The sequence below is a fragment of the Crocodylus porosus genome, unplaced genomic scaffold (assembly GCF_001723895.1).
Source record: "Crocodylus porosus isolate Cpor-Errol unplaced genomic scaffold, CroPor_comp1, whole genome shotgun sequence".
In the NCBI taxonomy this organism is placed as follows: Eukaryota; Metazoa; Chordata; order Crocodylia; family Crocodylidae; genus Crocodylus; species Crocodylus porosus.
The window spans coordinates 184,973,763-184,988,711 of NW_017728906.1; the positions used below are offsets into that span (position 1 = coordinate 184,973,763).

Genomic DNA, 14,949 nt, shown 5'->3' on the forward strand with positions numbered 1-14,949 from the left:
GCAGGACGGGACTCCCCCCTTCCCCGCTTCGGCGGGAGGGGGACCCAGGCGCCGAGCGGGTCCCCGGGGCGGCCCCCGGCTCTCCCGGGCGGCCCCCTCCGCCCCCGCTCCCCCTCCCCCTCGGGGAGGCCAGGAGCGGGGTCCCCGGAGGGGCTCCCGCCCAGCGCCAGGGGTCGTCTCTCGGCAGCATTGGTCCACCGCCGGGCCCCCGGCTCTCCCGGGCGGCCCCCTCCGCCCCCGCTCCCCCCTCCCCTCGGGGAGGCCAGGAGTGGGGTCCCCGGAGGGGCTCCCGCCCAGCGCCAGGGGTCGTCTCTCGGCAGCATTGGTCCACCGCCGGGCCACCCACCCCTCCGCGTGGCGGTGTCCTCTCTTGCTCTCGCGTCCGTGTCGTCCCCAGCCTTGGATCTGCTGGCGCTTACCCAATGGCAAACAGACCTCGAGTGAAAAGATTTGAGTATGAAATTTCAAGTGGAAGGTTTGGTACTCACCATCTCCCCCTGCATCAGGATTTTTTCAGCTGGGACAATGCGGCCAGTCAGGGAAATTTGGCACTCGAGCTGCAGCCCCCAGGTTTCCAGCTCTAAACGAGCCTCACTGTTTCTGCACAAAGATTGTGTTTGTTTTTAATTCTTGCCCATAGCATCAAGCAAACAAACAAGAAGCACCACACTCACACACAAAAATCCCACGAAAGCAGCAGTCATTCATAGTATCATGGTACTTAGGGTCGGAAAGGTCCTCGTGGCAGCGTGCGACCTGGGGGTGCCGTGAACTCCCCTAGCGCCCCCTACCTACCGTGCCAAATCGGGTTTAATGCACCCTCGCTATCTCGCCCGCCACGTCTTTGATATTGATATAGTAAAGGGGAGGCTGCCTTTCTAACCCTCCTTGGCACGGTGCCTTGATGCATCTGGGCTCTGTCTAGTTGCCTGCCTGTGCCCTCGCGGGTGCCTACTGCTTTCTCTTGCGGCTCCTGCCCCCACCGGGGCCTGTCTCCCCCCGGCTCTCGTAGCCCGCACCGGGGCCTGTCTCCGCGATCCCCCTGCCCGCACCGGGGCCTGTCTCCGCGATCCCCCTGCCCGCACCGGGGCCTTGCCTCGCAATTCCCCGCAGCTGAGGCTCAGGTAGCTGTAGCCACGCCTGGCCTCCAGACCTCTTTCCCGGGTTTCACACCCACTGGGATCCTCACAATCAAGGCTCAGGTCTTGCGCTCCTCCCGATACTGCCCACACTGGGGCTGGGGTCGGGACACCCCAAAACGCAGTGCCCTCTCCGGCGCCAGGAACGCCCCCCCTCCACTACTGGGGAGCTCCTATGAGGCTCCTCCAACCCCTACAGCCTCACCCGGTCCTCCGGTGTTACACAGCAACAAAACAGAAAACTACCACTCCTGCGTCCCAACACAAATTCCAAGCCACCTGGCTAACCTGCATATATATCCCTACTAGGGTTTCCTCCACCCAGTATCCTCATGCAGACGCCGCTTAGGCCATCAGGCTTCTCTGCTATGCCTGCCCTGCTTGCTGCAGCAGAGCTCCTCCTTCCTTGGCTGCCAGAGGGGAACCAGCTCTGGTCTCAGCCTGGCTGATTACATAGGCCAGGTCCTGCCCCCTTCCAGTCAGCCGACCAGACTGGCCGTCTCGGCAACCCACACCTGCGCCGCCCCGGCGACCGGCAGCTGATCCCACACCACTACTTGTCAGCAGCAGGCGCCCCAATGCCCTGCTACAGTCCTAAACAGATCATCAGGTCTGGCCCCGATATGTCCATGGTGTTCTCTGTTGTATGGTGCCTGGGGGTCATAGCTTGCCAAAAATGTCAGGTACAGCTGACTTGTATTAAAAATCAGCACAGCCACTTGTGAACAGAATAAGCAGCAAACAGCAAGGAAGGAGACTGCCTACGAGTTCCCCTGAAAAGGGACCCAGGAAGGACTTATTTTATTTTTAAAACATGAGAGTAGGGAAATAGCTTCCACTTCTTGAGGGTGCACAGGGGTGAGTCTGGCCAAGAAGAAATCAGGTGTTGGAACCCACGGGGTATATGCTGTTTGTACTCCCCCGAATACTAAGGAGACTTCTGGGGGATTTCCAGACGTGCTCAGGGAGGCTGCAGGAGGTGCTTTAATTAGCAAGCCACATTAATTAAAAGCACCAAAGCATCATGTGTATCAGGGTGGTGCTTTGAACTAAAAGCTTGTCCAACGAGATTTAGTTCAAAGTGCCCCGCTGCCATTTTTCAGCACCGGGACAGAGATATACACGATGCTGGAGCATGTAAATTTCTGCACTCCAGCAGACTCGATTAAGTGAGTCTGCTCTGATGCACTGGATTTACAGCATGTCGGAGCAGCCTTTCTGCATGTGCTGGTATGCTAAATACAAGCCAGTGGCCATACTGGAGGAAAATGTCCAGTGTCTGGAAGCACAATTACCTGTTTCATAGCATCAGAAAAGCAGACATCCACAAGCCAAAAGATTTTGCCTCAGGTACGAAGAGAGAAAGCACTAAAGCTGGCTGGAGAATAAGAGAATTTCTGACCCACAGAAAGTGAATCACAAAACACCCCATACACAAAAGGATGAATAATTGCTTTCTGTTTCTCAGCAATGGTACTGCAGACAGCATCTTGGGTAACAGCAGAGGATGGCATCAGTTCAAAGGAGTCACTTACTCCCCAGGAATAAAAAGGTTGTGACCACCATACCCGAGAAAAGAACTGGGGGGAGGGGGCGTGCTTGAGAACTACTTAAAAAAAGTACCTAATGGTTGGGTTGACCTGACTACTGAGACCTACTGTGTTTACTGTATTTATTCAATTCCAAGATTAGTTCCCTCCCCTTCCCCCAATTCAACATGGAGGAAAAACCCCTAATCCAGCTGCTGTGACCCCAGCCCCAGCCCCAGGTAGGAGCTGGAACTACAGTTGCTGCCTGCCCCACAACCACCTCTGCACCCCATGTCTCTCCCCCTGCAGCCTCATGCCTCCGCTCCCGTCTTGTCTCCTCCTCTATCCCCTTTCCTCTCTTCTCCCACCCCCATGCTGCAGACTTTGTTTCCCTGCACTCCTCCTCCTACCACCTGCTTTGCTTACCTTTCCTTCAGTGCCAACAGGCTCCACCCTTGTTCCAGCTTAGATCATGGAGCACAGCCCTGTAGCAGATGTGCCGGCTCTGCTCTGCTGGTGCATATCTGGGCCATGCCCCAGGCTGGATCAGGGATTAAGCCTGCCAGTGCTGGAGCAAGGGTAAGCAGTGGGGAGAAGACAGGGGGAAAAAGGGAAGGGGGCCCAAAGCTGCTGGCTGCAGCATGGGAGGAGGTGTGGGGAAAATGGGGAAAGGCAGGTAGGGAAAGAGCCAAGGTGTGAAGGTGCAGAGATGGGGGAAAACACAAGGAAAGGATAAGTGCGGGGGACAGATAGTAAGAGGCAAGCCGCCTGCCCTCCCCACTGCCTCCCTCGATCATTGCTTTCCCCACTACACTGGCAATGGGGACGAATTTAAGACAATCCTCCAACAGTCAGATTGTATACATGAAAAATTGTAACAAATGTATACATTTTCCATGTGTAGAAGTTAGTTATCTTAAATTCAGGGTCATCTTGGATTTGGGCAAATGCCACATGTACTTGCATGCCACATGTACTATTGTCCTAAAAATCAGCCCTCAAATAGTGGGGAAGCTAATTTTCTTCACTGTAATGGAAGCATAGAGGAACAGAAGCATGAAGATACTGAACTGTAATGGCTACTACTCTGGACCAGCAAGCAGCAAAGGTGGAGTCCAGTGTTCATCCTTTCAGTGTTGGTGTTGAATTGGCAATAGCTTTTGGCTAAGCAGCCAAGAGCTGTTGCCCATTTGGCAGCGGCTGTGAAAAGGGTTGCCCCTCCTACCAGTGAAAAGGGTTCAGTGGCTGCCCCTCCTTACCAGTGAAAGGATCCCAGATGCAGTCTATAAAGCCACTACAATCAAGTCATGCCTTAAAATGTGGCACTTCTGTAATATAAGCAGTAAACTGCAAACTCATGGACTAGATGGGCTGTGAGTTGCGGTGAGTGCCCTTGATTCGGCTAAGAGTTGCTTGCATCCTGTTTTTACTGCCCTGTCTCCACCACGGAATTTGCCTAAAGAGACAAGTTTGCTGAGGTCAAGCGTGGTACTACATTCAGTCAGCTCTCTGGTATGACAGTGGAAAACCGGTTTTCTATACATTCTGCCTTCCAAAAAAACAGGGTGCATGTATTATATGAGAAAATATGGTGTGCTGCTTGCCCATAGCTGAAATTCAGGACATTTTGTAGAGAGGTCATTGAGACTCAGCTCCTCTGACCATGTCCCCTTCCTGCTCATCCATGTTGGCACTAATGATACTGCCTGATATTACCCTCAGCATCTTGGAAGAGACTATGAGAATGCAGCCAGAGGGGTAAAGGAATTGGAACACAGATAGCATTTATCAGACAGCATTCTGGGCGCCGCACTTCAAGAGGGATGTGGACAACATGGAGAGGGTCCAGAGGAGGGCCACTCACATGATCGGGGACAGCAGGACAGGCCCTATGAGGAGAGGCTATGGGACCTGAACCTGTTCAGCCTCCACAAGAGAAGGCTGAGGGGGATCTAGTGGTCTGTTACAACCTAGTCAGGGGGGACCAGCAGGCATTGGGAGTTCTTGTTCCCCCCAGCATTTCCAGGTGTGACCAGGAATAACAGAAAAAAACTGGCAGAGGGTAGATTAGGCTAGATATCAGGAGGTGCTACTTCACGGTCAGGGCAGCTAGGATCTGGAACCAACTTCCAAGCAAAGTGGTGCTGGCTCCTACTCTGGGGGTCTTTAAGAGGAGGTTAGATATACACCTTGCTGGGGTCGTTTGACCCCAGTACTCTTTCCTGCCATGGCAGGGGGTCGGACTCGATCTACTCAGGTCCCTTCCGACCCTAGAATCTATGAAACTATGACTCTAGCCCACAGTGCCCCCACAGCACTCCGCATGGGGCTGAGCCCCATCCATTCCCACCAGGGGCAGCCCATGCCATGCGTGCTCCCTTGTGCACCTGCCCCATGCTCACTGACAGCACCAGCACCAGCCCCAGCCAGTGCACACAGCTTCCCAGTGGGGCTGCTCCTTCTCTCAGCAGGTCTGCTCCAATGGTCCCTCCTCTTCTTCCTGCTGTGCTGCACCACACCGGGCCAGGGGGAAGCTGTAGCCAGGTAGCTCCTTCCCCAGCATGTGAGGCTCCAGCACCAATGTCAGCACTAGCTCCTGGGTGCCTTTCACCCATTCTGCCCATCCAGTGCAATGAGCAGCCGCCTGTGGGGGCTGAGTGGGTGGAAGATCGCCAGGAGCTGGAGCAGGAGCCCTGCATACTGGGGCAGGAGCCACCTGGCTGCAGTTTTCTCCCTGCCTAGAGCAGCACAGCAGGGGCAGGAGGAACCACTGGAGGTGAGGGGAGCCAAACAGCACCTGGGTGGCTGCAGCAGCAGCAAGGGCATCCCTCCCATTGGGAAGCTGTGCACACTGAAAAAACACACTGCATGCCTACACACATTCCCCCCCCTCCCCCCCACACAATACAGGTTTCCCTCAATTTATGTGGTACGTTTGTTCCTGGAAAACAGTGCATAAACTGAATTTGCATAAAGCGAACCCACTTTATAATGCAACAAATAGGGATACCTTTCCATGGCTGTGAGGGAGGGAGTGAGTGAGGCTGGGATTAGGGAAGGGGTGGGGGGTAAGGGTGCGGTACAGCCTGTCCACAGCTCCCAGTGCTGCAGCAGGCAGCAAAGCAGTGGGAACTGTGAGTGGGTGTGGGGACGCAGCTCTTGCTGCTACACATTCACTGGAAGGGCTGTGCCGGGGGGCCGAGTGCCAGGGACAGCCCAGTGCCACTGCAAGCCCCAGCCTGCAGTGGTAGCCTGCTGTCATCCCACACACAGATCCAGGAGCCTGCGCCCCCTGGGAGGAGCCCGACGCAGCCCTCCAGCCTGCAGCCTCCCAGAGGGCATGTAGCAGCAAGAGCTGCACCCCCCCGCCTCGTGCCCCACACCCACTCATTTCCTGCAGCCTTGCTGCTTGCTGCAGGCCAGGGCCTCCACTTCTCCCTGATCACGCCAGTCCCTGCTGCAGCAATCATAGGAGCAGCCAACGCCAGCGGCCTGTAGCCGCTGGGCTGCACCATGCCCCAAACCTCCCAGGGCTCCACTTCTCCCCACTCACCCCAGCTGACACCACCTCCCTGCACCATGGCACGGCACAGCCCAGGGGCTGGGGCGAGTGGGGACAAGTGGAGCGCTGATTGCATATGAGTGAATTTACCTCGCATATAAGGAATTTGGGGTAGAAAAAGGGTGAACGCATAAGAGCAAATTCGCCTATGTGGAACCTGTATAAATCAAGGGAAATCTGTATACAAAAGTAAGACTTTGTTTTGATCTATTATGGAATTGCCTCTACCTACACTACTCAAAAAACATAAATAAGGACAAAAAATATTTTTTTGAAATAAAATTAAAATGTGTTATAGTAGCTGCTTTTTAGAACATGATTTGTTTTTTTTATAATTTTTTAAATGATTTCTTTTGAAAGATTGTGTGTGTAGAGCCCTCAACAGCTCATCAAAACTTAAGTGGCTTGCCAAGCAAAATAATTGCCTACCCTTGATCTACAGCAAACTTAGAATTTCAAACAACGTGTTTCTTAATCTATTTTAATTTCTCAGACAAGAAAAAATAACAGCTGGTTAGAATTGTTATCTAGAGTATTTGGTAATGTCAATGTCACAAAATATTTTAAATCAACTAGTCTTCACCAGCTAGTGCACTGTAAATAACGCCACAAACAAGGATTATGGTACTATTACTCCATCTAGGGGTCTAATTATATTGTAAGTCATGGTGCGACTTACATGTGTGCATGGTGTGCACAATTGTTAAGGACCCAACACTGAATTGAAAGTGGTGTTCGTCTTAAATACAGTAACATGGTTTCAAGCCCAAAGCCTGTATTTGTCTCTTCTTAACCCCTGATTTTTCTGATAGCCATAAAGCTCCCTATTCTTGTCCTCAGCTACACAACTCTTATACTTTTCTTCTCAATACATTTTCACTCTGACATACCTTCACTGCTGCTGTTATGCCTATTTCCCCTCTTGTTGATGCTAATCAATATTGGCAAAATATAAACCTAAGTACTGAGTCCAGTAGAGACATTTAAGAATAAAAATGATTAAAAATAATTTCTACTGTATGAAAAATGTTAGATCTTATGAAATCTTGTCTTACAATAAAACAGAAGTTTTGCAATACCCACATAAATTTCTGTATGCTTTGTCCTAGCAATAAGGCACAAGAGGTGACATATACTGCTTTCATCAATTCATCTCAAAGCTTAGCATAGCTGCATGGGGGAACTGTTCAGTGATGTAAATAGCATTATCATTATTTCACCCCTTTCTATTTCCAAACAGGAGATCTATACAGACATACATACATAATTTGAATAAAATATATGAAAACCTACATTCTACCTATATGTATCCCATATATATACATGAGACATACATACGTGTGTATGTATGCAACTCATATGTATATATACATACATACACAAACTCAAATGTATGTGCATGCACACACACACACACACTCATTTATCAATTTAAAAGAAAAATAGTTAAACAGTGCTTAAGTTACACACAATACCCCCACATACTGATCTGAATATGATAGTTTCTATGATGCTCATTAATGGTAATCAGTGTCAACTCAGCCATTGACTTCCATAGCTGCAATACTGAGCCTTCAACTGAAAAACTGGCAGTGCTATAAAACTGATCTAATGTGCTACTAAAAGTTTATGGCTGTTATAGCTGCTCAGCTACTAATCAAACTTCTCCAGAAGGCACTCTTAATGATGCATTCTCTTGGTTTTGGTCCCTTTACAGTATGTACAGGGTAAAAATCCCTCAAAAATAAAAAAAACCAACTATGTCATGGGCCCTAATTTGCAAAAGATTGTCCCTGGCACACCTTCAACGTGCTATGACAAATGGCAGAGAAAAGAACAACCTATATTTTAGCTGTGTCCCAAAATAGTTCTCGGTAAGCTTGAAACCAGGCTACTGTATGATTCATGAACCACAGAACTGAAGAGTTACAGTTAGAAGACAGGGATCATCTAACTAAACCCATTCCCTCTCACTCCCCATCCCCAAACCCCCAGAGAAAGGATATGCTTCCATTCCAGAAAAATTTGTATCCAAACTCTTTTTAAAAACATCCAGTGAAGGAGGAGATGCCACAACCTCTCTGGGCAGCTTGTCCCATTACTCTGCTGTTCTGATGGGAAATTTTTCCAACTTAATTCTGTTTTTGCTGTTGTTTAAACCCACTGCCTCTTGTCCTGCCTTCTGTGGCAAAGGACAATAATTTTTGTCACTCTTCCTTACAGCAACATTTCAAATATTCAGAAACAGCTAACATGTTTCCCTTTAAACTCCTTATCTTCACACTAAATACACCTACTTCCTACAACTTCTCAGATGGTGACCCTTTGTTTATCTTTATCACTCACCTTTGGATCCTCTCCAGTTTCTCAACATCCTTCTTAAAATATGGTGCTCAGAATTACACTAAATGAAATAATACTCCAAACTAACCACCACTGAGTAAAATTGTACTATGACCTCCTAAGTTTTGCATACAATGTTTCTGTCAATGCAGTCTAAATATGCATTTCTGACACAAACACAGGGATAATTCCTGTTGCCTTTGTGATCCACCATAACCCTCAGAAGATCCAAGTCAGTTATCTCCCATTAAGTACTTCAGGAAAAAGAGTCAAATGCCCATGTGTGGAACCTTACCATCATCTTTGTTGATCTGCATTTTGCTGTCTATTGCCCAGTTCTCCACTTTTTCATGATCCCTGTGAATTTTAATCGTGTCACCCAAAGTAATTGCGACTCCTCCTGGTTTTGTGTCTTGTGCAAATTGGACCAGAATGTTTTGCAAGATTTTCTTTTTCTGGAGTGCTCAGGTTTTTGAATAATCTTTTCTTCCTCTTCTGCATTTGTATAGAATGAGATGGTGCCTGACTGTCTAGTAAGGCATAAAAGACCACGAATTGTCAGCAGATCACATCATCCCAGAACTCACTTTACTTAGGAGCTCAGGCAGAAATCTGATTTGCATCTTAGAGGCAGGAAGGTAGCTGTTGGGGATTTATTTTTACATTAACTTTAGTTTTTACATTATATTACCTCTGAATGTTGTCAGTGAGTCTTGACAACCTCTGCTGCCTACGCTCAGGATTCAAGCGAGTTTCCTGAACCAGATCCTTCATCAGTCGATAGTCAGCCCTTGCCTGACTGGTCAAACCTACCAATGAAAGCAAAGGCAAAGTATAAAAAACAGAATGTCTGTGATAGATTATGGTACCGCATACAGTATTTTGGGGTTAAATGCGTTTATAATAATAATAATGTTGCATGCCTGAGTTTTCCTGAATAGCACATAGAAAAATTGCACATAGAAAAGTATAGGTTAAAAGAGTTTTCTGAGGATCTACTGAAGTGCTCCGCTAAGGGGGACTAGGCCAAAAGAACAGACCAATTTACATATGCTGACACACCATAGCCCAAATAGATTTTAGCCCTAACATCTTGAGGCTTTTTTCATGCCAAAAAGGGACTTCAAAGATTCAGTGCTAAGAGACAGGCTTGAAAAGGAGGATAGAGAAAAAATGCAAGACAAGGAGAGTACGGTCTTGAGACAGAATAGTATGGGAAAAGAGGGAGGCAATATTTACCTGACAGGGACTCTCTCGGAGTTGGCCTAGACCTTGTGACCAAAGAACTCTGCTTGATGTATTGCTATTGACCAATAAAAGTTGGTTTCGTTTTATGAGGCAATATGCTTTATTGCAGACTCTCTAGGAGCCAAGGCAGAAGGTAGCTCCCTGGGGAGGTCAGAGAACACAAAGCCACATCTTAAATTCCAAGGAGTCCAGGGGTCAGCTACTCTAGAAATAATGCCTGAGCTGACTTCAAGTAACATTCAAAAAAACTGTACGAAGCCATGGGTCGCAAGCAAATGCTTCCCTGGGGAATCAATGACAACGTCTTTCCACAACTTCTTAAACAAAAATATTCCAGAAAAGGCACTGATCTCGAGTAGTTATGATCATCCTGGTATCTAAATGTGACAGACGGACAGGCATGCAGGCAGGCAGATTGTGCGAAACAACACTGTTCCGTTTCGTCTTCAGTTTCGAGGTTTCCATGGAACAGTGTTCCGCTTCCAATTTCATTTTAATTCGAAACAGCCGCTCTGTTTTGCTTTGTTGAAACAGTGAGGCTGTTTTGACACTGTTTTGAGATTTTACTTGATGGGGCTGGGGGAAGGGAGTCAGCCCAGCTGGGCTGATACTCCATCCCTGGTGCTGTGATCAGGTAGGGGCAGAAAGTCAGCTGGGCTGACTCCCTACAAGATCGCAGTGCCAGGGGGAGAAACTGAGCCCAGGCTCAGTTCCCTTTCCCTGAGCTGTTATCAGCTTCCCGCAGCCTGACAGTGGGAGTTGGGGAGAGCCAGGGCTGCGCTCCCAGCTCTTGCTGGGAGCACAGCCCTGGTTCTCCCCTGTCTCTCACCACCTCGCTGCTGACTTCAAAACTCGAAACTCTTCAAAACATTGCAACTAGCCTCATTTTGTTTCGAGGCTGTTTTAAAGCCCTTAATTTCAAATTGATTTCACTCTTTCGAGCTCAAAATGAGTTGAAACAGTGTCAAATTGAAAAAGTTGGCAAAATTTCGCACAGCCCCAATAGATAGATAGATAGATAGATAAAAGCCGCATCCTGGTTGGACTTCTTTATGCAAGGCACTGTACAAATGAATAGGAAATGACAACCCCCATCTCCCAAACCCTTCTAGTTTAAAGGATGTAAGCGTAGAATAAGATAAATGAGTGGGCTGGGTTTGTGGAAAGGAAAGTTGACAAAAATACTTAGATTCTGCTATGTACTAGGCATGCAATTCAGTCAGAAGCAGTAGCTACAACTGTAATTGCACACACAAAATACACACAAAAGAAATTCCTTATAAAATAATGAAGGCCAATCCTTTCCTTTGATAGACAAAACCCAGCATGCCATGGTACAATCTGCCTAGTCCTGGGCATGACCTACAGACTAACTTACTGGAAGTCTGTGGGCACTGAATACAAACGAAAGGTGAGGAATCTAAACTCAGGTGTAGAGAATTGTTTTTCTGTGAATCTCTTGGCCGTTGGGGAACTAAATGGTGACATCCACTACCGGTCTTGGAAATACACTGGCCTTTCTTCGGCCACATCTTAAAGCCATTGCCAAAAAACACTCTGAAGTGTCTAGGTTGATAATAGCCATTGGATCTCCTTCCACCACAATGCCTGAATCACAGATTACTGAAATAGGGACCTTTTCCTCCTTCAGATTTACATTAAGACTGCCAGGTATTGTGCCCCCTTGAGTGTTTTCAGAGTGTGCCACAGACACCCTTACTGACATCAATTTATGTACCCTTAATGTATACGAGCAATCACACCTCTCTCAGCACACCAAATTGTCACAGCACTGGCCAACATCTTAGTGTGGCTCCTTCTCAATTTTAGATTCTCTGCTGAGGAGTCCCCTCAGCTTAATCTGGTGTAACTGAATCAAAATGATCCAGGTGATACAAAGTTTTCGATTTGCTTCAAAAATAAGTATCAATCCAAGAAGCATAAATGTTTATACCATATTTCCTGCTGCTGCCTATTTCTGAATGTTACACTGGGTCAGAATCATATTCTAATCTACTCCAATACTGACAAGGAGCCAAAAATATGCTCTGATAAATTTGTATTCACTGGATTCATCCCAGGTTTAGACTAAGTCACAGTAGACAGGCACACCATAAAAGGAACAAGAGAGAAGCAAGGAAATGCTTATTTCTAAGCACTACCTCATATGCAACATAATCAGGTATTTCTTTAGCAAAAAGATTTATACTGTTTGTTTCATGATTTTTCACAGCAGTTTTGCATGCTGGCTCTGCACGCTCTATAAAATGTTGTTTTAAGTGTATAATAGTTTGTAAGTAAACTAAAATAAGAGGTCCGTATCCTGCAAGGGAAACAAGAAGTTTCTCTTGATTAAATATCTACATTATAAGTCTACTCACCCTCCCCCCTGCAACATGTTCATGCAACTACATTCATAAGCAGTTAAAGAAGCTGTGTAGTAAAAGGGAAGATAATTGTTAAATGCAGACAAAAATGGTCAAAGAAAATGCACAAAACCCTCATAAAAATTCCAAGGACCTATATTAAGAGAGATGTTACTGTACTGATCTAAGGTTTCTCTTTCTGAAATGACAGAGAAGCACAATGGGGGCCAAGTAACGTATGACTATACTGAAAAAACAAAAACATAGTCCAGGCCTATCTTGTGTCAATCGCCAATAAAAAAAATCTCAGTACTTATGGACAGCTGTTTTTCTAATCATATGACCCACTTTCACCAACTTTCATTAATATAAATATAGTTCTTTTGTAGAGCATCTTCAAGTCCTCTTATTTATCACTAGCATTTGCATATACTGTACACCATTAAAAATGTGTCCCTTATATGCCCTATTTGCTTGGATGCACGCTATCTGTGATACTGCATGCAGGATGGTGAGAGCCTGCTGCCTAGCAGGCTGTCTTTGTTCCCTAAGGAGCTCTTCAACTAATCCTTTAAATACAAAAATATAGTTCTTGCACCAAGCAAGCCAACAAGCAAATAAAATCTAAGTATCCAGAGCCGGAATGTTCCATGTTTCTGATGTTTCACAAAATTGTCAGCCATAAAACTTTCCCTCTGTACTCAGTTAGCCTTTTCCAGGCAGCAGGAAGGGCCCTTTGGCTCTGGCCCAGCACAGTTGTGGGGTCCCTTTGTAGCAGCAAATTTATTTGAGTCTCAGTACACCTCCTGCCTGCAAACTGCTCCTCCACTCATTTTTATGCCCCCTGCTCTCTCCTCTGGGATTTTAAGCTACTAGTGGGATAGTCCCTCATTATCCTAAATGCCCACAGCTGGATTTCTTCAACAGAGCTGCCTGCTCCCTGGTCTAGGGCCAGGCCACGCCTCTTAGAGATACCTTTGGGGGCTGTTTTACATATTGGGGTGTTTATACCATGATCTATCAGCTACCACCTTTCTCCATTATGATTTGTTTAAAGTCACTGAGGATACAGGTACTCATCTACTAGCCAGACACCTTCAGAACAACAAGCAGGTGCTCCAGACTTTAACAAAACCAAGACCTTCCCCCTTCATACTACTTAACTAAATGTTCACCTCCAGCATGCTCTGCCTCCTTTCTTTTCTCTCTCTTGGTAATAGTAAGGATTTCCAAGAGATTAATTTGCATACTCCTCTCCATCTTATTTGCCTGTTCCCCAAGTTATCCAGGATCCGTGGAAAGGTGCCTGGTAAATTGCCACCAGTACAAATGCAGATGTAAGCCAAAGGAGTCTCTCCAACTGATCTCAAAAGTCTTATATCTTCTTGCAATGGTCAGTAGGCCTGCGTGAAGCAGCAAGTATTTGCTTTGGACTCGGTCAGTTTGGACAGACAGTGACTCGATTCAGTGATTCGAATAACCATCCCAATTCAATTCAGACGAATTAGATCCGAAGATTTGGCGCCACTTCAGAGATTTGGCCATAGACTGAACAGGTGGCAGTCCTCACCACGCTGGACACAGCTGGCTGCCTCTAGCTGGTAAGTCTGGTGTGGTTGGTGGAGGGGGGAGAAAGGGGGGAAGGAAGGGACGTGGAGGGGGAGATCAACCCCCCACAGTGAGGGAGGGATATGGGCTGGGGGGGCACGGGCAGAGTCATCTGTAGGGGTGTGCAGGGCTGGAGGGCAGGGGGGAAGAGGTGGCAAGCAGCCGGAGGAGCAGCTGGAGCCGGCAGTGCGCAGCAGCAGCAGAGCTGGCGGCGCCTGGCAGTGGCGGCATGTGGCGACTGTGGCAGGGCCTGTACAGGACTGTCCGCGGGGCCTGGAGCAGTCGCCCTGATTCACCACTCCCACCCCCTGCACGTGGGATTCAGGGAGGGGGGCTCCCACGACCGTGCACCGCTGTTCTCGGAGGGCACGAGAGTGGGCGTGTGCCTCCGGATCTGTGCGGGGCAGGGTTGCACTCTGGACAGGCAGTGGAAGGCGCTTTGCCCTCCTGCCACTCACCCAGCATACCCGTGCCTCCTGGGCAAGCCATGGCTTCACCCCAGCTGGGCGAGCAGCAGCAGGGCATGGGGGAGGGCGCGTGCACCTGGATTGGGCCAGGCCTAGAAGCAGGAGCTATGGGACATGTTAGGGTGGCTGCAACCCCCCCACCACCCCCACTCCACTGCACTCTGCAGGGTGGGCGCAGCCAGGGCTGCGCTCCAGGCTGCAGCACAGCCCTGCTCCACCCGCCCCGCAGAGCGCAGCCTGGCAGCAGGCAGCTGGGGCTAGCCTTCCAGATGTTTTAGGTCAAGACAAACCCTACTTCCCAATTAAGAATTTCTAGTAAACTCCCTCGATCAAGACCAAACAGTAGATCAAAGCCACACACGGAACAGAGAACTCAAGAATTAAAAAACCCCAACCCTGCACTCTTAAAAATCATGAAAGACCCAAAGATATTCAATAACCTGGACAAAGGTCCCATGGAAACTCTGCTGTTAGCTGCTCATGTCCCTCCCCTCCCTCAATCTGACAGAAGAAGATAGCTTGGTTTCCTTCCATCCCAACCTGTTAGCTCTGAGGGGTCTCACTGCAACTCACAGATACCACGAGCTTATCACCTTCACCATCCGCCGTAAAGCTGGCAAGTCAGTCAGCAACACAGAAGTCCTTGACTTCAGAAAAGCCAACTCTGACAAGCTCAAGAGGCTTGTC

General features: G+C 48.2%; 1 protein-coding gene across 1 annotated transcript in view; it reads right to left on the reverse strand.

Annotated features, from left to right (window-relative positions):
- The window catches only part of PIWIL4 (piwi like RNA-mediated gene silencing 4), a 61,280-nt gene that overhangs the window by 26,734 nt on the left and 19,597 nt on the right, over window positions 1-14,949 (reverse strand). Inside the window, exons 10-11 of the mRNA XM_019530320.1 lie at window positions 9,265-9,382; window positions 489-600 (exon numbers count right to left, since the gene is read on the reverse strand). Coding sequence (XP_019385865.1) covers window positions 489-600; window positions 9,265-9,382 — 230 coding nt within the window. The remainder of the gene's footprint in view (window positions 1-488; window positions 601-9,264; window positions 9,383-14,949) is intronic.